General features: G+C 39.4%; 1 protein-coding gene across 22 annotated transcripts in view; it reads right to left on the bottom strand.

Annotated features, from left to right (window-relative positions):
* Positions 1 to 24,987, bottom strand: part of ZNF423 (zinc finger protein 423) — a 322,726-nt gene that overhangs the window by 4,091 nt on the left and 293,648 nt on the right. For 16 of the 22 annotated variants that reach the window (XR_010592556.1, XM_065567080.1, XM_065567079.1 and 13 more), the window contains 2 exons: positions 23,095 to 23,226; positions 21,046 to 21,161 (listed from right to left, as the gene is read on the bottom strand). The exons of 3 other annotated variants lie outside the window; for them this stretch is intronic. Coding sequence is in view for 18 of the 19 variants with exons in the window: in XM_065567080.1 (XP_065423152.1) it covers positions 21,046 to 21,161; positions 23,095 to 23,226 (248 nt within the window). In the remaining variant the exon portion in view is untranslated. The remainder of the gene's footprint in view (positions 1 to 21,045; positions 21,162 to 23,094; positions 23,227 to 24,987) is intronic. 3 more of the 22 variants (XM_042852235.2, XM_065567086.1, XM_065567088.1) reach the window with 1 other exon arrangement.

Here is a 24,987-nt window from a genome sequence, read left to right as displayed (position 1 = left end):
AAATGTGCTAACCATATTATAAATGAAAAAAAATGACAAGAGATAGAGAAATAAAGCACAGGCAGTAAGAAAAGCTGTTAGCACATCTTAAATTAGCTAGTAGAGATCCCTTTTCATTGCATCCCTTTGTACTAAAACTGAACTATTACACCAGGTAGGCAGAAGTGTAAATTTGAAGCCAGTGAACACTGTATATTTCCCAATATATCAATATTACAGCTATACTTCTGCTAAGTAATGGTTTGTTGACCAGTGTGAAAATTCTCATTTCCTACCAATGAAGGGGTGGTTTAGAACTGCAGTGGGAATCAGGATTGCTTCAAAGGGTTTTTCCAACACAGCAAGTTACACTCTACCAAGAACAACATAAAACAAACAATAAAAAAACCCACAACTTTAAAGGTGACATGCAAAAGAATATTGAAGCAGTCACAGACAATTGTGCTAAATCTTCCTCATCTTCTGACCATGCCCTTTGTACATGTGTAGGTTTGTGCGTTTGGTGGTTAGGGAGTAGGGCATAATGTATAAACTAACCATTAAAAGACATCATGGCAAGTGGAAAACTGCAGCAGCACTAAGCTAGCCTATCAAGATAAGTTAAGTCACTGCCTTAGTATATGACAAGGTTGAGAGATTTAACTGATGCCAATTCTGAAAGCCATGTCAGATAAAACTGGGCATTGTCCCTGGGCCCCAAGAGTGCCTGGATGCTTATGTGGTGTTTTCTACTCACTATGGCATCCCCAATCATTCTGGAACTGGGTGACCGGTTTTGTGGACAATAAAAAGTTTTACTATACGGATTAACTGGCATATATGCATATAGTGATTGCTACCCACAGCATAGTTAGTTGGGAACATCAGTGCTTGCATTGGTGGTTGGTTCTAACTTTGCAGCATTCCTTGAATGAGCATTTCTTTGTTATCGTATGGGTACATAGTGAATTATAATCAAAGCACTTGCACAGCAACCTCCATTTTCAGAGCACTTTATCAACAAGAAAGGAGACAGGGTCAAAAGAGGATAACTTAGAGCAGTAGAAAGAAGCTCTTATGAGCTGTATAAGGATTGGGAGAACCACCTCAAAAAAAGGAGCACACGATGGAGCAGAGCTACAAGGCTGGCACTCAGGCTGGGAGTCTCCCACACTGCAACCAAATTTCCTGCCAATAAGTCACAGGTGTACTACACAGGAGCAGGTGAAAAAAATAAAATGTAACTGCAAGGGGTGTGATGATGGTTTGAGGCCATAATACATTCAAGTCTATGGTGGCATTGTGCATCTGTTCTGTATTTAGGTATTTCGTACAAGCTGTTTTGTCTATACATTTGAGCATATACACCTAAAAAGACTGTATATTGTACGGGGTGAGGAGATGGCACAAGACTGGCAATATGTGCCCTTCTTGAGTGAAATTTGTAAGCCTCCTAGCAGTTTTATACACAGACTGGGGACTCTGATTAAAGGTTATAAAGTCTCTCACTCTAACTCCCATTAAGATGAACAGCAACCTCTCCTCAAATCATTTCAACAAAAATTATAACAGATTTGTGTAAAAAACAGCAACATGAAACTCAACAGGTGCTTAGCCCATTGGATGACCCATGAATATGAGCACGCCTAGGTATTTCTGAATATAAGTGGATAGCAAGTATTTTACTGCCCACACATCTCTTTAATTCAGCCTGATGAACATATCATCTGGCCAGACAGCACACCAGGTTCCATGGAGCCAGGGTAAATGGAAATCACTGTAGTTACAGGCAACAACACAAACTGGAAGTGTTGACTCTACTGATGCTGCAAGAATACAACTGCATGATCTTGGGACATCTAGGAAGATAATGCCTATAAATTATTGTATTTCTCCCAACCAGAGAGTCCTCCAGTTCTCTGTAAGAGCCTCATGGATTCCTCCCCCTGCCATTTTCTTCTCCCTCCTCCAATGATTGGGGCCTCATGCTACCAACCTGGTGCCAAGGAGGACTGCATAGGATACCTTTCAGAGTCCAACACCACCCCTCATAGAGCAGGATACTAGTGGAGCAATATGAAGACCTCCTTACTCTCCACGTTCCCTCACCTACCCTTTCTGGCATTACAGGGGTCGGAGAATACCCAGAAAAGAATCCTTTATTTAATAGCATTCAGTTCTGTCAGTGAAAGTCACATGCACAAAAACCTTAATCTTCTAGTTCAGTCAACAGTAAATCATGCTCCTCAGTGCAAACGCACACAAGAGTTCCTATTTGAATACTTAAACTTCCTGACAAACGCAAGCCAGGATGTCTAAATATTTAGGAAACACTATCTGCAATGTCTTTTTTTTAATCACAACCTTTGTTGTACTGTCTGAACCCAAAATGATCCAAAAATCTCTTCGAAAATGTCATTTTTATTTATGTATTCATATTTTATAAATTATGTTTTTTTTCAATTAATAACAATCCATCAATAAAGATAAAAATCTTTGTGCCTTGACTTTACAAAGAGATTAGTTTAGACAGAGGACACAAGAAGACCCTTGCCTCAACCATCACAGATTATCGCTCCCTGTGGAAAAACAATGAGCCTTAAATTGGTGCTGAACTAATCCTAAACTTGAGAGGCATTCAGGGATGTCATGACCAACAAGAGAGAGCACAGAGGAAAATCAGAAAACCACTCAGAAGAAGAAATCTGATCGCAGAATGAATAGCTTTATTTTATTTTTTTGTTGCTGCTTTCCCTGTGCTTTAGTACTCGAAAGAAAAATCACCTTTGCACCCCCTTGCAGTTTGTATGTGCTTATTTTTAGAACTGTTTGACAATTATCCAAGGGTCTAAGACTAACAGATGGCCTGTCTTAAAGCCTCATATGTTCACTAGTTTGCACTTCTGACAAACAGTAAATGTACTCAAGAGTGTGCCATAAACAGAGCTGAATGAATACTCAGAACACAATTTAGTTAATACACTTCATTAAAACTGATAGTGGTAACCAATGTTTCCTGTAGAACCAGGTGTTAATTCCCCTTCCAGTTGTTTCAGGTAACTCTTATCCAGTGACACTTATGTGTTTAGATCTTTGTTTTTCAGAAAATACACTGTTATTTCTTTCCTTTCCCCTGATGTTTCCCCACTATATAAAATGTTTCTAACAAGTGAACTCCAAGTCATCATGGCACTCAATAAAAAAATTGTCAGGCAAGACAGGTTCACATGTTCCCATTTCATTTGAAGAATCCCTTGAAATTGTGGTAGAGGCAAACGAAAGGTGGAGTATCCTTTGTGAAAGGAAAAGTCTGCCCGTGTTACTGCTTCCTTCACATCTCAGAAATCTGATAACTTGCCATACGTCAGTCAGTCTCAGTGTTAACACACTTTTGGATTGCACTTGAATGAATGCAGTTAGGGCCCATCCTTTACAAATTATTGAACTCAAGAAAATAGGTCTGGAGGATCTTCACCAGTTAAAAAGCAAAGTTGAATATTTCAAATGAGAAATAAGAATTAAAGATTTTTTTTTTTTTGCTAGGTTTACGTACTCTCAGGGCCAAATTCATCCCTCAGTTGTACCAGCAGAAAATGGAACTACTCCCGGTTTACATCCAGGTGAATCTGGCCATCAATCTGAGTTTGTCATCTACATCTCTGTGCACACTAGGTAACCAGAACAGGGCAGCTTGATTCTGCTCTCACTTACACCAGTGTAAATCACAGCTCCACTGAGTGTATGAATGGCATAAATGAGATCAGAATCAGGCTCATGGACTGTAGTCAATGGAAGGATTCAGAACTCATAAAATATTAACAGAAGACAAAAGCCTTATTCTATACACGTCAGTCTGCCATCTACATTTGATACAACTACCTCCTATGATGGTTTTAATCTTTATTGAAATGTATCAGCACATAAGTGTTTTTTTTTAAATCTTAAAAGAAAACAGGAAAAAGTAACTTTTCATAATGTTTATTTTGTGCCTGAATGGCCTGTGTGCATCTGTCTCAGTATCTGGTAGTGTTTCACCTCTCTATCTATCCTGTTTTACCTCTATAGTCACCCTGCTTTTCATTTTGCTGTAACAATGTTCTTGCATTTTGGTGACATTATCCATTTTATTCTCAGTACCACATACACCTCTACCCTGATATAACGTGACTCGATATAACATGAATTCTGATATAACGTGGTAAAGCAGTGCTCCGGGAGGGGGGGGGGGGAAGGCTGCGCACTCCGGCAGATCAAAGCAAGTTTGATATAACGCGGTTTCATCGATAACGCAGTAAGATTTTTTGGCTCCCAAGGACAGCATTATATCGGGGTAGAGGTGTAATACTTTTTCTGTGATGTTTGATATTTTCCACCAGTTACAGCATTTTATTCACAATTATATGAAGTGATTTATGAATTTCAAAAACTTCCAATCCAGATTGTTTGTAACTAATTAGACTTTGACATCTCACCCATCACATTTTCAACCTTCCATTAAGGTAAATAGTGGCATCCCTTCTTTCTGAAGTTTTCTTCTCTGGAAGCTCAGAAAAAAGCAGGGCGAAATAATAAAAAATTAACTCCTCCAAATATTTGTTTGAACCTGGCTCAGTCTCACATATTCCATTAAATATCTCACCAAAAAGTCTATGTGCTCCGTAGAAAAACCCTGGATAAAATTCTGTTGTGAAAAAGTAAACTGAAGCCCATGGGAAAATTTCTTTACCAGAGCACTTTGGAAATAAAGACCACATGAGAATACAATGTGAAGAGATAACCAGAGCCTTCTGTTAGAGAGACTAACCGTAAACACTATGATTTACTCAGGCACCCAATGAAACAAGGGAGCTAATAATACTCGTCTTAGGGGACTGCGTGCCCCTGAGAATTCTACTCACAAATGCAAATTTGCCAATGACTCTGTGATTTGCAGTCTATAGTTTGCCATGCAGAAGATCAAAAAGAGCTGTAGGAAGAACCTTACACTTCTTACATGTAAGGGAGGTGTACAAATTTAATTACTGTTGTCAGAAGCACATGAAAATGGACTATTTTTAGAACTCCTACACTTACTCTCCCCTCCCCATCATTTCCATCTGACTGAGTACTGGAGTTTTTGTTTATCCAAAGTGTAGAAAAGGGAATGCAGAATCCCAACACACTGTTCTGTTGACAATAGTTGGCCCTTTAACCTCAACTTGGACAGTCCAGAATTTTCTTGGGGAGTTGTTGATGTCTCTTATTCACCAATGTTTGAAGTCCTCAGGAATACTTATGCATACAAAGAGCTGGCTTCTGATCTTAGCTACGTGGGCACGCACCACTGCGCACATTGTAATCATCAGCTCCTGCGCCTGCACAGACAGTAGTTCATCGACAGAACATGCAGCCATACGTGCCTAGGTTGCTTGTTTGTTTTTGCGACAGGAAACCAGCCTCCAAAATTGTATTAATGAAGCCAATATCTTAATTCAAAACTTTTCTAATATATTGAGGCCATGCACTCATCTTAAAAATGTCACAGACACAGACAGACACTCACAACACCTCTCACTGCATTATGTCAAAGACTTCAGTGGCAGTTCCAGTTCTGATCTCTTTTTATCCATTTACAGGTCCCTCTCTGCGTAGCAGTGTTTCAAAATCATTTGTGAGGAGGGAACTATTTTCCTGTAATCCTTGTTAGCTATTGTTTGCCAAAATATGTCACTGTGGATCATAACTTTGTGGATTTATTTGAAACCTATCTGTAGCACATCTTGTTAATGTCTCTGTGATCTACGGTAAATTACATTGCTGAAGCCAGTTAATTGTTCATTTCTTTGAGGGCTGGCATCATCATTACAGTACTCTTTATGGTGGATCTTCTTCGCACACGCAGTAATTCAGTAATTTGCGCTATAATCTTGGATTTAGTTGAGACCAGTGCTCATATACTCCTTTTATTCTAAAAAGACTTTCAGCCACAGGCATAGTTTGACTTCTGTATTTGGGGGAGATGGACAGCTCCAGTCAGGCCAATGGGCCGCGTGTTGGGGGCGGCAAATTCTGCGCCTCTCCGAGGCTTGCAGTTTGCGGGGCAATGCCATTCGACCCTCCCCATGCTATGCCCACACTTATAGCAGGGGGAAAACATTCTACAGAGAACCTTTTAAACTCATCAGTTGAAATGCACAGACAATAGACAAATGCATAGCTGTGCTGAAGGTACATTTCTATGGGAATAGAAACCAGCAAAAGCCAGGAAATTCAACATTGAACCTAAAACGGTATCCTTAACCTGTTCAGTTGTTCCTGGGTATCATAGGAGTCACTGAACAGCAGTTGATTTTACTGTAGCTCATTTGCGGCAAATCTTGGGTACCGTTTAGCTGAAGATGAGGATAAGGACCAGAGAGTTTCAGCCTTAACTGTGAGTTTTAACACATTTATTATATTTGGTCACAAACAATGTTAGAGAGTCAAATTCTACAGTTTTCACTCAGGCAGTATCCTCATTGATGTCAATGGGAATTTAGTCTGAATGAGAACTGCAGAATTTGGCCCACAGGGACAAATTCAGCATTTGAACAAGCAGGTGCAATAGCACTGACTTCAAAAGAGTTATGTCCACTTACATCCAGGCGATAAAACATCACAGTTCCTTCATCTGTAACTTTTTTAAAAGCTGCAATTAAATTAAATCTCCATCTAATGGAATATTGATATGACAGACTCCATTGACTTGGATCATGGATACATTTTTCTTGAAGGCAGATAAACATGAATCCATATAATTTGGTATGCATGTATTGTTATACCAGCCTCCCATTTGATGTGATGCGTCATCTAGAATGTATGGGCTCTTTTATTACAATTAAGAACAACTGCAAGTTTCTAACTTCAAAGGTCTCATGTACTAAAGGGTATAAACTGCCCCTAATAAAACAGTTTGAATGCTACAAAATAACAAGGCCTCGGTCTATAAAGTACTTTACACGATTCCTCTCCACTAGTATATGTGCAGGATGGATATGGAAACCTACAAGCATAATTGTGATCAGCATTCTGCTTGTCTAATTCAGACAAATGAACTCAAAGGGGCTACTTTTGTGAATAAGGCAAGCAGGACTTGGTCATGTGTGTTTAATAATGGGGCCAAAATATTTCTGAGATAAGACGTCCCCACCAAGACACCACAAGACAAAACAGTGATGAGATAGCACCTTGTGACAAAATGGCACAAAGCCATGTACAGTTGTATCCTTGAAAAGGTCCATTTTTCCAACAAACACTGTCAAGTTACCAGGTGTTGTTACTCTTAGGAAAAGCTGATTTCTTCATGATAGCCACTTTATTTTAAAAACCAATCACTACGGACACAATAATCTCTAAACAGGGTGAGGAACAAGAGAGTATATATATATATATATATATATATATATATATAATTTGCATTTATATCCCAATTCCAGTTGTGTATTATCTATCTAAAACGATCTATGTTCTTTGGAGATGTTACAACAATTCTGCATTGGTTAAGTATAGATCATACAGAATACTGCTAAGCATTCCATTCATTTTAAAACTTGCAAAGACAGAGTAAGTTGTTACCTATCAGTCCATTAGAGTTTATTGTATAAATCCAGGTCACTGCACATACGCACTAAGCCTGTATATCAAACATTCCCATGCCATTTTTGTTTAAGGAAACCAGACAATGCAGAGTAAGCACAATCTTCGAACAAACTATGTTTCCTGCTTTTCCATTTCCCCCCGTCCGCCAGATCCAAGCATCACAGAACAGTTTCCTCCCCAAAATGTATTTTGTGACAACAAAGTATTTATTAAGAAACAGTATTTTATCAGCATATTTGCAAACACTTTCAAACTATTTAAAGTTACTTTCAAAAAAGTGTATTGCTCTGGGGTGGCTCCAGTTTTAACCTGGAGATACAGTATGTCTGTGGATATATTAAAACTCCCAGAAAATAGATGGTTAAAATGGAAATACTGACAGAGCTTTGGTGGCAAAAACATCAATGTTGAAACAACTCCACTGGCTAAATACAAACCCAGAGGTAAAAGAGCAAGTTATCGAGCAACTTTTTAACGGCTCCACCTCCTTTTGTTCTATGTGACCCTATCTATCCGAGTACCCTTCTTCCTGACCTCCCACCATGCCTGCTTCACACAGCTCACCATGGAGGCCTATACTATAGCCACCAACCTTCCAAACACTGAGAACTGGATAGGACCTTCGCTGAAGCCAGTCTGTACTCTTTAAATCAGATGGCGAGGCTGCTGCTGAGCAATGTGAGACACGACAAGGCGCTCCTTTCTTGTCTTCTCGGCCCAGCATCCAGGGATGAATATGTTATTTCCATAGCAGTCCCATGTCATGAAACCCTGGGGAGCCAGAGCCTGGCATTCAAACCCAAGTATTTTGCTAGCCAGTGCAGAGATACACCCAAAACCTTTTAATTTTTAAATGCAACTATTTTTACAATACCTTCTAATTGTAAAGGTATCTGAAATCCCCATGAACGTCATAGCATTAGGAAATATCAGTATGACTGAGATCAATCCAGGATTTTCTGTGTCAAGTTTAGGCCTCAAAGCTAAAACACACACATTATTTTCGAAGTTTGTTGGGATAAAGAAGATGGTTGCCATAAACTGGGAAAAATAATATAGAGGACAAAACAAACAGTGTTTTCCCTCCCTCCAGCTGTTTTAAAATCAAATAATTCATTTCTGCTGGATGTAAATTTCAGATTTAAATGAAATCCCAAACCCTGAAGATACCACATAGTGGAGTCTACAGTAGCATAGTAGCACTTTTAATTTTGGGAGGTGGAGGTTTAATGTGTTGTAGTGTTAACTATTAACCTTAAAGTCTATTGGAAGAAATAAAACCAATTAGAAGGTGGCTGACAATATGTAAATATGTGTGTATCAGTCTCATACACAGAGTTAAAAATACCTGGCCACTGAAAAGGATTTTCTCAGTCCACTGGGGTTCTGCTATGTTGAGATTGAGATGTTTATTTTTTCCTGCAGCAGTGTTGGGAATTTCTTCTAGAATATTTTCCCATCTTGCTTTTAAGTCAGCAACATACCAAGAACCTTATTATATGTAGGAAAACCCTGCAATTATGAACACAACCAATATTTCCCTCATCTCTCCCAAAAAGAACAAAACAAAACAAACCCAAACCAGAAGTTCAAATACTGCTGGTCTGAAGGCTACTGTAAAAAATCCAGAGGATACATTCATATTAACTATTACAAATATATCTATTTGCATACAGACTATTGACTGATACTGATGAATCCACTAAAATGTAATTCCAAGTCCACCAGCATCTGTCCTCTTCTAGAAATAAAGTTAATGCTTTTCAATACCTGTGAGGCTTTAGAATGTCTATTTCCACTGAAGTAAGGTTTGGTTTTGGTTCACTTTGCAAAAAAATAAAAAAATTAAATAAAAATAGCAAGTGCCTTTTCTTTTAAAAAGGTCAAATTGAGCTTTTTAAAGAACAAGCAACATTTTAGCAAGCCAGACAGGACAAAAGCCAATCAGATAAATGGCCTGTGTAATGATTTAGAACGAAGGATGCCTCGGGTTTCTTGAAAGGGTTATAGTATAGGTCTTGGCACAAACAATCTGATATGTTCAAGCTTACATCTCTTTTACTGCAGACAAGAAATTCACTAAAATAGATAAATAATGAATGTGGCCAGGGATCTCTGCTGGTACTACGGCTGGTTCTGCAAGATGCTGGAACAGAAACACAGAATGCTCCATGTTTTTGTTATTAATGAATCCTTGTTCTCCTACAATAAACACAGCATATTTTATCTGAAATGGCTTCTGCAGCACATACAATATAAGTTTCAGCTCTCCAAAAGTGCCAGCAAATTGCAGAAAGATAAGTTACAAAGACATACCTAATTTGCTGTGATGAATTGTGTGCATGCTTCAGTGATCAAAACTGCAGCTGAGACCTATTATATTTAATGATCTAGACGTTTCTTGTGAAAACACTCAGGCATATATTGTTATGTCTGGACAAGCAACCTAGTTTTGCTCTAGCAGCAAGCAAATGAACGGACTGCTCTTTCAAAAGCATGCTACACACCAGTTTCCATGAGCTATTTAACCAGAGAGGTGGAACAAGCTCCAGTAGTTGCTTAAATTATGTGAATGTTCTGCCCCTTCAAATGTACCACTCCATGATCCTTTAAAAACCTCAAATCGTTCTTTAAAAACTGTAACGACGCCTACAGGAGGAACCAGAGCTAATCAACTATCAGACCACAAGCTATTTGTTACAGTAGCTGTTAGATATCCCCTCTTCTTTCCCCCACTGGATGGACAGAGGTGTAGACACAGGGGGAGAATTTGTAGAAATTTAGAGGAAAAACAGCTGCTCAGTTTTATTAGCAGTCGTCTAATTGCAGGTCTTAAGAATTTGCTACTTGAAATATAGTCTGGGACTAAAGTATGGCTCTGACAAAACACCTCCATGCTGGGAAAGGGGAGGAGATTCACTGCCTGAGCATCAGTACCAGGAAGTATTATGGTTTGGTAAGGCATACTACCTCCTGGGTACTGGAGGGAGAGCACTGGGTACCAGGACCTGCTTCCCCTTTAAATGGACTAGCCAGTGCTCATTCAGTTTTATCAAGCTAGTCTCCTCACCAGCAACAGGTGCCAGCTGTTCTCTCCACACTCCCACCTGCACCTATCACTCACAGCCCCGCTCTGGATAATGGGTGTCTCCTGTGTGAACGTGCAATGGGCGAAGTCAGGAAAAGGTGTTTCCTGTGACTCCATTCAGAGGCAGGTATTATTTGACCCACAGAGAGAGATGATGACCTCATGATTAACATACAGGCCTAGGAGTTAAAGGATCTGGGTCTAGGTCTGGCTCTGCCAAAAAAAATTCTCAGTGAGTTTGGGCAAGATACTTAACCTCCCCCCCCGATTTGTAAAACGGGGTTAACACCGACCTAGGAAAGGTGCTGAGAAATTTAATTCATTATTGTTTGTAAAACACTCTGAGATCTGCAGATAGAAGGTGCTGCAGAACTGTATGTTAATTTTTTGTATAGATCAGAGGTTTCCAAACCATGGGGTGTGCTCTCCCCCCCCGGGAGGCACAGAGGATGTTCAGGAAGGTGAGTGGCAAAGCCAGGTGGGGCTTGGGCCAGCCCTCCATGGCAGGGTGGGAGCACCAGCTCCACCCCCTGACTCACCTCAGTGCGCCACCCAGCTTGCGGGTCAGTGTCAACATCCACTGCTGCTGCGCCACTCTGCGCTCCTGGCATCCTCCACACCCAGCGTTGGCTCCGCCCCCAGAGACTGTTGCACGCATCTTGCCACACCTGAGAACCCGAAAGGGGCGGGGAAGGTATTGCGTCTATTTTTGTCTGGGTTGGGAAGGCACAACCAAAAATTGTAACTCAAAGGGTGGGGCTCAACTCACAAAATTTGAAAACCGCTGGTATAGATGATGATGACTGATAATATTTGTCCCTACAGAGTCAAGAGCTAGTTCTCCCTCCCTCCCCAGTCAGTCTGATTTCCAATGCTATCATTCATTGTTGAACAAAGTGGAATGAAACACATGCTTGTGAAACTGTCTCTAGGAGCATGGCCTTTAAAGTACCATTTCATTCCTCTGCTGAGCTGCTATATTCTGTCACACTTGTAATTTGTGATAATGTGGTAAAGAGTGAAGAAAAGGTGTTGGTTAATTGTTGACATAACAAAATTAATTTTCCATCCATAAACTTTTTCTCCTTTCTCCTGTGAGCTCTGATGCAATGTTACTGACTGGCACCGCTGAAATGCCACCTTGCATTTCTCATAGTTAATTTCTCTCTAAATGTCATTAGTAATTGTTATTGCCAGACCAGAGAGTGCAATCTGGTCTTCCAGAAAAAAAATCCACCTTTCATTTCTTCTCCTGGGCCGTCTCCATTTGGTCATGAATGGATATTTAATAGTAAAACAGTCCAATGTACTCATGTCTTCCCGAGCTAAGATCCAGTGTAGTACCTGGAAGTGCATTTATTTATTTATTTACATACAGTATGAATGGATCTTTATTCCACTGATATGAGTACAGAATTGTTTATTCAAAGGTTTCTCTAAAACACTTATTTCAAGAGCACTACCAAGTCCTATTCAAACAGAATACATAAGTTATCAAAGGAAAAAAACCTTTAAAGTATGCAAGCACACTTTCCCCGGATATATGTAAGGAGTACATCAATTATATTTTTTTGGGTAAGCAATGATTAAAAATAAAATAAGAGGCTTTTCCTTCAATCATATTATTCTTTTTCTGTCATATATATGAAATCCCTTTAGTAAAAGGGATGTGGAAACTCAAATCTAGCTCTGAGCTAGATGAATGTATTACACACACACACACACACACACACACACACACACACACACACACACACACACACACACACACACACACACACCCTATCTAGGTAAGCACATGGTCTCCCTCACTGTAGTATTGGTAAGAGGCATGTGTGTTTGTGAGAGAAACAGACAAATTTTGCACTTAGTTCTTGAAGTTTTTAGATCTATGGACACTATCATCCCTTGTGGCAGTGAATTATACAGTCTAGCTCCAGCTCCGGTGAAACTTCTCTTTCCAGAGCTCCTGTGCCTCTCCCATTGGTTGGCAGTTTCATAGTTCTAGTGGAACATAGCTGTCATTGGAAGCCATGATCACAGAGGGAAAGGAGATCTCTCAGGTACTTAGGGTCACTTTCCGGGAGAGTTGTGAATATCACGACAGAGCCCTTGAACTGGACAATGTATTCAACACATTTGTCTGGGTGTGCACGTGCATGTATATATATAACCACACACACTCTTGTCTGTCACAGGGTTTACTTTGCAACATATATAAATTAATCTAGCTCAGTCAGATTTGTAATCCCATATTCCTTTAACCAAAGGCATCTGAGCTCAGAATTGTCATTTGGACGTTTCTGACTAGGGATTGTGCTTTCAATAAATACAACTGATGCATATACATTGTCTATTGGCTGCTTACACTCCTGGCCATCTGTTAGGATGGCATGGTGCCTGCTCAGAAGTTGGTTGGACCCTTGCCCTAGGGCATAGATGACAGGCAACAATGGGTTTAGATGGGCAGCCTGAATAGCGGTTCCACGTGCCATCTCTACTGTAGGAAGTCCCTTCTCTCTGCCAGCACTGCCACATTGGAACTACATGCCTCCTTACACTTGATCACACATGTTGACACTTGGGTGCACTTCAGTGCATTAATGACTCAACCAATGGCTTTCACCTGACACCCTTTTCTTCCACTCTGCATCACTGCTGGGTATTCTGCACATGCTAATGTGAAGTTATGTACACTTTGTTAGCCAGGGTGAGTCACACAACAGCATTAACAGTATTTGAAGCGGAGGGACTTTTCATGGTACAGAACAGACTGCTGAAATACCAGTAATTTCCAAGCTCAGTCTCAGGTGAATCTTTGTTAGCCTGAGAGCTCACACTGGATCTTGCTGAAATGACACAGGAGATGCCGTATGATGCAGATGCAATTTTTTGATATGCTGATCAGAATCTTCTTTGAGTAACTAAAGGATAAATGATGTGTACCTTAACCAAATCAAGAAACAAGACAATTCAAGATCTCTGCAACCTTCTCTGTTCACAGCTAGAAGGGGGCAAGGACAGTGAACAGGCAATACATGATCTGTTTGTTCCAAGATTCTTTGCCATTGACCCCTGCTGTTGCCAAGAGGTCATTAGGCATCCATTTAATTATTCACTTGCTCTGTACATTCATTTTCCTAAGATGTTACCATTCAAGTGATAAAAGAAATCAAAGCTGTCATCTCAGAGACCAAAGAGGAAGTATGTTAAATTCTCCATCTCCTATCCTTGGAGTTGCTGTGGCACCCAATGATGCCTACTTGATTATCAATTCATCGTACTGAGTGAGAACAAAGGAACAGAGACCGAAGCAACAGATTTTGGAGGGGAACTGGGAGCCAGGATGTGAGGTTTTATTCTAAGACACAAAGCCAGGCCTCCTCTTTCACTGGTATCTGGAAGACAGACCCTATTGGCAACACACACAAAAAAGCACCAGAAAACAAGACAGAATGCGTTAAATAACATATGGACCAAGTTATGCACCTTTCTGGAGAAGTAGTCAATCGGTGCATGGATGTCAATGTTTTCTCTAAACATGTCGAGTCAGTCCATCATCTTCAGCACAGATTACCTTCTTGGCAACAGATGTGCACACAGAAAGTGTAAAGTCTTGTTCCATGACAAAAGCACATTGCCAAGTCACAATGAGGGACGTAGTGGCAAGCACTCTTGGTTTCAGAACTAGGAATAGACTCTAGATGCCAAGTTACATATTAGTTGGTACAGAGCCAATAAGTATACTCCTCAATAACTCATGCCCATATTTCTTAAATTTGGTAATTAATGATGGGCTTCACCTGCACCAAAATAAGAATTTAGAGCCAATGACATGTTCCTCCTCAACTGAGCATATACCTGCATTCAGAAAACCAGAGACCTAACAATAGTTTTCTTTCCAATCTTGACAATATACCACAAGCAGAACTTCCTTTTTTGCAATACGTAAAGGATCTGCAGTCAGACAGACTAAGTATGATGGGTATGTGCCTAAAGCACTTTTAATTTTTAATTATTGTTAGTTATAATTATCTGACTGAAAGCCCAGTGATATGACTGGAATGGGTCTTGTTTTTCTTGTAATTTATTAGTTTTATAACTAATAATGATTAAACATTAAAAACGCTCCAAGCACATTCGCTAATCAACTTGTTTTAACACTAACCAAGTCTGCTAGAGTACTGTCTGGTTAATTTTCTGATTTTAGAGGAAGACTGATGTTCTGATAGCAGGAAAAATGTATGAATTGCTAGGTCTTTGAGAGCCCACCAATAGTTGAAAGACAAAGATGGGATTTCTGTTTTAAAGAAACACACACCTCACTTGAAAAAACAGCAAAATTATGTACTGAATTAATTAATGCTTTCCACCAAATTAAGAAAGAATTTATTATGGGTTGTTTCCAGAAAGAGTCTCCTGGGGTTTAATATCTAAGCCAAGCACAAACTGTAAAACACAGCACAAGGATCATAAAGGAAAGTGCTACTTTTTTGCCACAGTCACAGTTCAGGTTCTAGGACAGTGTTTTTTTTTTTTTTTTTTTTTTTTTTGAGCAAACGGTACTTCAACAAGGTATTTTGTCAAGTATCAGAGGGGTAGCCGTGTTAGTCTGAATCTGTAAAAAGCAACAGAGGGTCCTGTGGCACCTTTGAGACTAACAGAAGTACTGGGAGCATAAGCTTTCGTGGGTAAGAACCTCACTCGAGGTTCTTACCCACGAAAGCTTATGCTCCCAGTACTTCTGTTAGTCTCAAAGGTGCCACAGGACCCTCTGAAGGTATTTTGTGAAACCTCCTCAAGCAATTCAGGTCAGGATTTACATCAGTGATGCAACCGGGAGCTTTAGTGACAATTTCTGAAATATTTGCATGTATAGAGGGCTGTTTGGAAGAGGATATCATAGCATTTTACAAAACGTTTAATTAAGCCTCACCACAGCACTGGCAAGTAGGTATGTACTATCACCCCCATTTTGCAGACCCGAAACAGAGACATTAAATGCCCAAGGGGACAGAGTGAAATGATAAAGCCAGGAACAGAACCTAGATTTTGTAACTCTTATATTTGTGCACTGATTACTAAGGGTTAAGTTGAGCTTTTGGGTTCAGCCCTGGGAAGGGGGCAGAATGCAGCTGTGATGCTCCCAGAGGAAGTAACTGGGCTTCTGAGAGGTTCAATTCCTGCCCTCTTGCTCTGGAGGGCACCAGGAACTTTGCTGCAATTCTTTTCAGGGTGAAGCCAGGTCCCCCACTAATACTCAGCCAGCTCCACTGGCTGCTGGACTGGGGTAGAGCCATGACTTCCCTCCACTCCTCACCCTGATCTCCTGCTGTACCCAGAGCCACAACTGAAGGAAAACTGATGTGGCTACACAGCTACACGCCCCTATCTGGCCCAGTTAGACCAAGCCACAATTGAGCCCAAGATTATTAGCATCATAGGAATCAGAGATTTATTAGATTGAGTAGATCCATTAACAGGGGCAGGATATATTCCCTCTCTGGAGGACATAGATATTTAACTGATAACACCCTCCATTATATATGCAAAGACTGATTATTTTTCCCCTTTAAAGAATCAGTTTTAGAGCAGCCTCCAAAGCCCACTGAAATAGATGGAAAGGCTCCCAGTGACTTTGATGGGCACTGGATCAACATTAGTGACAAATCATTGTTAATGTAATGAGTGCAGCTTGTGTGCAGCAATTTTTGCCAGTTTATGGCTTAAATCTGCAGCTTTTGATATACACTGAAAAGGAAAAAAAAAATGATGATGCTAGCCAATGAGCCATGGCATCCTCTTTCTTTCTGATGTGTTGACATTTAAAGAAACTTGGCACTTAAAATTACAGCCAAATCTTCCAGTGAAGCTCCCTTAATTCAGTGGTTTGACTTATCTTCAAATCTGAACAGAAAGGAAAGCCTTTCTTTCCTAGCAGGTACCTGAACACCTGCACTAGGAAGGAACTGGCAGATACCTTGTTCTCTCAGTACCTGGATTATTTGTGTGTTGTTTATTATATCCCTTGCTTTAGTTTTCATCAACTGTAATCATTTAGAGGGAAACGGTATGATTAGCAGCATAGAAGCAAACAGCAGGAATTAATCCTTTAAATACAAATATTTTATTGGTTATGCCACGGCTCCTCGGAAAAACAGTGGGGCAAAGAGCACAGATGAAAACCCTCTTTGAGTTTCCTCTAAAATCACTATTCAGTCACAATTTGCTTAATGCAATTCTTAATGCAAGCAATTAAGAATTTAGATTTCGCAACTCTGCTTAACAACACAAGTTTAACTATCAACACCCAACATGTGTCATGATTTCAGTCTGTCTTCTAACTTGGCAGGGTTCCCTACTTCAGTATAAATCTAAAGACTACCATTGCAGTGGGCAAAGTACTTTCACTAGTTCATATCCAAAGTATGGCTGTGCTGTACACTATTTCAGCTTCGACAGGGCAGTACATTAAAGGCACACTCAGCAGCTAATGATTAGTTTGTAATATAGGTCCTAGAGATCATCTTCTGTTTCACAAAGGCTTCTTTCGTCTCTCTGTAGTATGAATAAGGCTAAATTCAATTTTCATTTAACTCCTGAGATAAGTCTACACTTGTTTAATTAAATACATTTCAGAAGGCAGAATGAAGTACTACAGAACAAAAGTATTATAAGTTATGTGTAAATTTTTCTATTAAGTGTCATTAGATGGAAAAAATATTTACAAGGCATAAGACTTTCATCACATTCATAGATATCTAAGCTTGACTAGCTATCATCCTGAGTGTTCAGAATGTATAATATTGCACTAATTTGCTGCAAAATGCTCAGTATAACCACAGATCTACTATTTTCTTTCACCATTATTTTCCACCTAGAATGGCATGTTCCATTGTTTTGTATCTACCCTCTCTTATGTGGGACGTCTTTACACACTATATATCACAATGTATTTATCCTTACAATGTTTTCAATTTTCCTTTTGATGGTGGAAGTGCTGCAATATTAAACAAGCAGGACCAAATTCTATTCTTTGTTACACGGGAGTCTATGAAGTTACTCTGGAATTACATCAGTGTAACTGAGAACAGGATCTTGTCTTTGTGGCTCCAGCTGACTACCTGCAAATGTCATGCTACTGATGCAGCAACTTAAATTTTTTCCCCAAACTATTGAAATGTGAATTTGAAATGATAATCTCCTTTCTAACATGGTCCATATATGTCCCTTTATGTCATACTATACCTAAGGAATCTGCTTAAAAATAGTCACACAGCAGCAGGGCTAACTTATGGCATGCCATTACATTTGCAAAATTAATTAGTTTTTTCTCCCAATATATGCCCTTCTCCCCACTCTCCTCCCTTTTTCTTGCCCTCTGAAACCTAAGGGATAGCTCGAGCATTGGCCTGCTAAACCCTGGGTTGTGAGTTCAATCCTTGAGGGGGCCACTTAGGGATCTGGGGCAAAATCAGTACTTGGTCCTGCTAGTGAAGGCAGGGGCTGGACTCGATGACCTTTCGGGGTCCCTTCCAGTTCTAGGAGATAGGTATATCTCCATATATTTATATTTAAAAGGGCACAATGGAAAGTTTCTCCTTGTCATGTAATATTAAGATTTCAAAAAAAAAATACAAGTGAAATAAAATAGAACAGGTCTGATTCTGACATAAAATGAGTTATTCCTAATTTATAACAGTGGGAAAGCAAGATTAGAATTGAAAAGTCAGATTTGTCAAGCATAACTGTTTGATGGACGGAGACTTTAACATACAGGAGAAATTGCAGTGCTAAGAGACTAAAAGATCTATGCAGATTAAACTGTTATTAGCAGCTAAACAAACTGGTTCACTAAGTAATACTAAATCTTCATTACTCAACTAGCAGACAAAAATTTAATAAACAGCCAAGGAATTTAAAACAGGCAACCTACAAATAAGCAACTGATGAGTTAATCATCCTAAATAAGGTTGCCAGTTCAAAAGTCTTCCTAACTATAATTTATTCACATACTCTGTGCCTTGCTTGGCTCAGTTATTTCAATCAATAAAAGCCCCTACTTCAAGTAAACACCCTATTCTGAGTCACCACTAAATTCACGAGTAAAACTGTGTAGTTAAACATTGAATTTTCATTCAGCCAACACCATTTAAAATTACTTGTATAATTATTATGAACACAGGAATTTTAAATGCACACAAATCCTGTGTAAAAACTGGAAAATTACAATTATGATTCAAATTTATCTGATGAAAGCTGCTATTTGCATAGATTTTGCTATGCACAACACTTCAGAATTTGAACACTATGTAATTAAAATGGTTAATTGCAAAAAGCAGTTGGTCGTTAGGACTATAATTTAACAAGGTTCTCTGTATTTGACCATCTGATTTAAAAGGTTAATGCAGTGACCTAGGAAGCCACTGCACCCATTTTAATTGTGCTGGCATTTTGACCAAAGACCACTTTAAAGGAAAAAGGGGAGGAAAAATCCAAGCTCGCTTTGTGAGCCAGTATTATCTTCTAAAACCTACACAGTGAGAAATCACAAAAACAAAATCTGCCGACTTTATTAAAATATTAACAGGGTATAGTTAAAACTTTTGTACACTTATGCAAATGAGGTTGCTAGAACAAGGGAAAGAAGAGGTTCCCCTGGGAGAAAAAAATATAAAATCAACAAAGTGAAAAGATCAACCATCCTTCCACTGCATGACAGCACGACACAAGAGGCATCAGCTTGGGAATTCAGCAAGATAAATAAAAACCCTCCAAAGTTTAAGTAAATCATGGTTTATAAAGTTAATAGATTTAAATGAGGCATACAGTATCCTTCTATAAAAAGATTACATTTACCAGGGGACAGTAGCAGTATTTTGGCAGAAGTGCTAAACAGGTAAAATATGTATGATAAAGAAGGCCAGACTGAGAACCTCTGTGTATCTGTTTAAAAGGTAAAGCTCTGGTAGCCAATTTTTCTATGTGATAATTAGATATGCAGGGCTTTTCTCTGCTGCTAGATTAACACAAAGTTACAGCACTATGGCAGGTTCTCTGCATTTCAACGGGTTTAACACTGAAGGTCAAAACTTAATTTTAAGCATAATTGATTCAACACTAACCTGACCTATGAGGAAAGATTTTAAAAACTGGGCATGTTTAGTCTTGAGAAAAGAAGACTGAGGGGGGATATGATAACAGTTTTCAAATATGCTAAGGGCTGTTATAAGGAGAATGTGATCAATTGTACTCTGTGTTCACTGAAAGTAGGACAAGAAATATTGGGCTTAATCTGCAGCAAGGGAGAATTAGGTTAGATATTTGGATAAACTTTCTAACTCTCAGGGTAAAGCTCTGGAACAGGCCTCCAAGGGAGGCTGTGGAATCCCCATCACTGAAGGTTTTTAAGAACAGGTTGGACAAACACCTGTCAGGGATGGTCTAGATTTACTTGGCCCTGCCTCAGAGTAGGGGGCTGGACTTGATGATCTCTCGAGGCCTCTTCCAGGGCTATACTTCTATGATTCCCAACACTGCTCCTGAGAACTCCTCCAACATTAAGTGCTAAACTCTATCTCTTCAGCCAAAGCATGCAGTAGCAGCAGAAGGGGTGCAGTTGCCCCTGAGGGAGCTCCCAGAGCCCTTGTGCCTGAGGCAGACCTACTGCCTCCAGGAGGGCCAGGGGAATCTAGATCAGCGCAGTCTTTTGAAAAAGTGCAATGCATACTTCAGTCTGCGCGTGTGGAGACAGGAACGGGGGACCCCTCACACGCACACTTTGAGAAGGCTGAAATCAATGGAGCTACATCCACTTATGCCAGCAGCGAAATTGGACTGTAGTGCCTAGTTTTAACAATCTGCTACACGCTACTATGCCTTTGCGGCTGTGGCTGGTCTGATTAGAATTCTATGTTCAAGTAGCATAGGGTAGGATCCCTTAACTTTTTACTTAACACTGGGGAAGGGGGGATGTCAGAACGTTAGTTTAGTCTTTGTGTATTAATCATTCCCTACATTATTAATAGAGAAAAGGAAATTATTTACATAGTGCTTGATGTAGACATGTCAGTATGTAGCAATGCTACTGTCAAGAGAAATACTCATAAAGAATCATGATATCTGTCTTGTCTTATTTTATGCCAGCCAGGCTCGGAGATCCCTTTCTCCTGATAGCACCCACGGGGAGAGAGAGAGAAAGAGAGACTAGGAGAGTTTGCTGCTGTTGCAAAGAGGGAGGGAAAACCATGGTTATGCATTGATTAAAGAAATGGTCTAAAAGCTGTGCAGTGATGAGAGGGTTATTACATACAAACAAAATAATTGCTGTCAGTTTCTATTTACTTATTTCAAAAACATACCTGAAGTTCTGTCTGAAAGAAGAACTTCTGTGGGCACTGGGAACAGTCATAAATTTTATCCTCCTGCCCGTGGACTGCAAAGATATGCTGCTGCAGTTTATTTGCCTGTACAAAAACTGAAATAATACAGTGTGATCAGAGATAAAGTTTGCTTTAGGTAACTTCTGCCCTATATTTGCTGCACATTTATTATGGCTGTAATTCTAAAAGGTCCAATGATATTTATCAATAAATCATCAATATTTGTGTTTCAGTACAATTATCCTGCAAAAGTGGACAATATTAATAATTTAAGTTTTAAAGAATAATGTTTAGCTTAGTTATAATAGACTCTAAATATCATATCGATTTTTGAAATTCCACCATAAAGTCACTGCCATCCATTCATAATTGGATGAACCCAATTGTAAAATCGAAAAAAGGGTGTCACCTCTTTTGCAGGGAGCTGTGAGCCAATCATAAGTGCATGAGATTTATTTATAATGCAGGAGAATTGGACCAGTAGAGACCTAAGGGGTTAATCTAGAAGATGTGTGACCAATGCAACATTTCTGGCAGACTACAAAGGAAGTGTAAACCTGCAGATATAGTCTGTTGCAAAGACAACCTGTATAACTATTTTGTCGATACAGAATAGAAGAGATAAGTGTAACAGTATTTATGGTATTAAATCTTAAGCACTTTTATAATTTTGAACTGAAAGTAATTCTGATTTTGTCAGGTAGAGTTTGGAAATCAAGCATGCTGAGTTTATGATTTATTTGGTTAAGATAATTTCTCAGCCTACTTCACATCTCATTTTAGATCAATGTTTATGGGTTCTAGACCTATGCAATATGCAAAAGTAGCTTCTTACTAACTGAATTTAAAGAAATATTATTAAGGATTTACCAGTACTTCATAGCATGTCTCAGAGGCTAAATCTACACTACTAGGTAGGAGTGTGACTGCCCTGCTCATGTACACGTACTCATGTGAGCCTCACTGAGCTAGCACAGGTATGAACAGCAGTGTAGCTGCGGTAGCACGGGCAACGGAGACATGGCTTAGCCATGCAGAGTAAAAGACCTGCCTGAAACTAGTTAGTACATACTCAGCATGGCTTAGCTCCCGTGGCTACAGAAAGTACATGTACACGAGCTGAGCTTGCAGTGTAAACATAGCCAGAAAAGGACAAATTAAGTTCAAAACTACAAATTGCAGTCTCTCAAACTGCAGATCAAATCCTGAGAGGTCATGAGCACCTGTACATGCTCCACTGAAGTTAAGGGGAACTGCGGGTGCCGAGTGCCCCTCATGATTCAATCCTTTATTTTTTACTTAGCTCATAGTCACACATGTAGGAAACGAAGGACAGAAGTCATGTACACATCCAGCATTACTTTAACATTTCGCAAATACAAATTGTTAATTGCAATTTTAAAAAGCATATAGAGCAGGTGACAACAGATCCTACAGACAGTCACTTTAACCAAGATCATCCAAATTTGCTTTGCAGAGACAGCTTAAGGTTAACTACAAAGGATGGATAAACAGCAAGATGTTAGATATGTGCTCTACACAGAAAAAACAAGACCTGGGCATATGTATCTGAGGGCAGATTCTGGTCTTACAATGAAAAAAATGAATACAGCAGTTGTCAAAACTATACAGTTTTAGGGTTTGATCTTACCAACCCTTTACTCACATGAGTACTTCCACTGAGAACTGACTACAGGCTACTTGTGTATGTAAAAAGCACTCACACGAGTGAGGGGTGCACAGGAGCAGGTCCTTACCTCACAAGAAATGTGTTCAGAAATGTACCCAATAAATGTAATTTTAAAAGGGCTGTAATTAGCTTCTTGAGCTTGGGAACTGATACATGGTGTCAAAAAATCACAGTGCTGTTCTTCATTCCTAGCTTGTTTTAGACTGGTGATATTTTAAACGTTTCCAAGCAGAGCATTTTTTCCCAAGGAATGGAATACTGTATTTTAAAAATCCCCTGTGTGTCATTTCTGGATCAAGCCATGCACACTGAGGCTTGTCTAGGTCTTACTGTCTTACCTGTGAAACAAACAGGGCATTTGAATGTGCCTCCCATCCCCTCAAAGCTGTGCTCAATCAGGTGACACAGAAGCTTTGCTGGAGAGTCAAACATCTGGTTACACAGCTTGCACTCATGATTGATGCCTTCCTCTGCAAGGTTCAAATGATACAACTTGTTAGTGACACAGCAGATTAGTGTCTGAAATGCAGCAGTCTGCTAGAAATGGTAGTGCTGGATTGCACAGCTTCAAGGACCCAAAGACATTACAATTTCTGTGTCCCTATTACAAAAGCACACACAGTCACTTGTACAATGTATTCAGGTGTACAGCCGCAAGTCAAATTTAGGGGCATTTATTTTCAGCTGTGATGAAAGTGATGCTGTGATCAAACCACCAGTAACATATACGCCTGTTTACAGGCTTGTGACAATATTGTACCTTTGCACCTTGCATCTTACCACAAAGGCAGAACATTGTTCTCTGGATATCTATTATTAAACATTCAAACAGCATTTAAAACAAATTGAACAGTGTGAATTCAACCACCACCCCCAGAAAGAGTGAAAACCCATCTTCACCTCAGATTATATTGCAAGTATATAGGAGGAGAAGAGGAAACTAACAGGGAATAGCAGGAATGCAGGGCTAACTCAGCCTTCATTTTATATGTAATGCCTTTTTTAGGTTGAAGTGAGACCACTGATGGTATTTAAATGGCATTTTTAAACTGAATTTCCCTTTCATATATATTTGTTTTGAACAGACCTTTCATGGAGATGTTCTGAATACAAAGAACCTATTTAAAAATCCCCTTAAATTCTGGTTTATTAATAGATAAACTTTCACTATTATTTTTATTATTATTATTATTTTTACCAGCATATTAACCTAATACATTAATTTGTCATTTTTGGTGTTTTGTTCAGTTAGGACATATTGTGAGATATTGGAACAACATTTCAAAAGACTCCCAGAAATACAAACGAAATAATCTGAATTTGGGCGGGGGGCGGGGGGGAGGGAGAGGAGCAGGGGAAATACGTGTTTTGTGCATGCCAGTAAATATGCCCACATTTTTTACAAGTGTTTTTTGTAAATACCAGCCGAAAATTTGTCTTCCCTGTTAGGACATTATATGCGAAATTCTCATGAAAATATATTTTAAAAAAATCAAGTTCTGGCCTATGAGATATGCATTACTTTATGTCTTCATCTCAAAATCTCATCTAATTTACATTTTTAATTCCAGAATAGCAATAAGTGATTATAGTGTACTATGAAATAACCTTCTGCTAAATGTATTTGCATCCTTCAAATAATTTGAGAAAGAGCATAGAAAACCTCTGTTGATAATTGCTTTTATATTACCTTTTTATAACCTTAAAATGGCTGAACAGAGGAAAATTATTGTTTTCCATAAGGCCTCTGAAACTTAAGGAATCTCAAAGCCCTTACAAAGTAACAAGTTAAATAACAGTAGTATGGTAACAGTGAATGCAAATGGCGCAGCCATTATGCACTTGTAAATAGCTCTCACACACACACAGCCTGCATATTAGAACCTGGCTTTTTGTTGAAAACAGGACCAGCAGGGGAGGGTTGGTGGCATGTAGCTGGAGAGAATTCCCAGAGTACATGTGTCTTAAAGGGCCCTAACCTGACCAAGAGGATATTAAAAAAAATCTGTAAGTGGTGCCTTGTGCAGGAGTGAGCTACTGCCTGGGCCAGTATTAGGAGCTGTCTATGCTGCTCCAAAAACAGGTAAGCTCCCGAAGCACTTATAAGTGGTGCTCTGTTCCCCATACTGCCTGTGTCACATACAGAGCAGAGAGCAGAATGCTGATGACAAGAAAGGCTTGAGGAGAAGAGGCAGCATCAGTGAAGCATGAATGGATAGCTCCTCCCACTG

The sequence above is a fragment of the Chrysemys picta genome, chromosome 14 (assembly GCF_011386835.1).
Source record: "Chrysemys picta bellii isolate R12L10 chromosome 14, ASM1138683v2, whole genome shotgun sequence".
Lineage (NCBI taxonomy): Eukaryota > Metazoa > Chordata > Testudines > Emydidae > Chrysemys > Chrysemys picta.
This window is presented reverse-complemented; position numbering and strand designations above follow the sequence as displayed.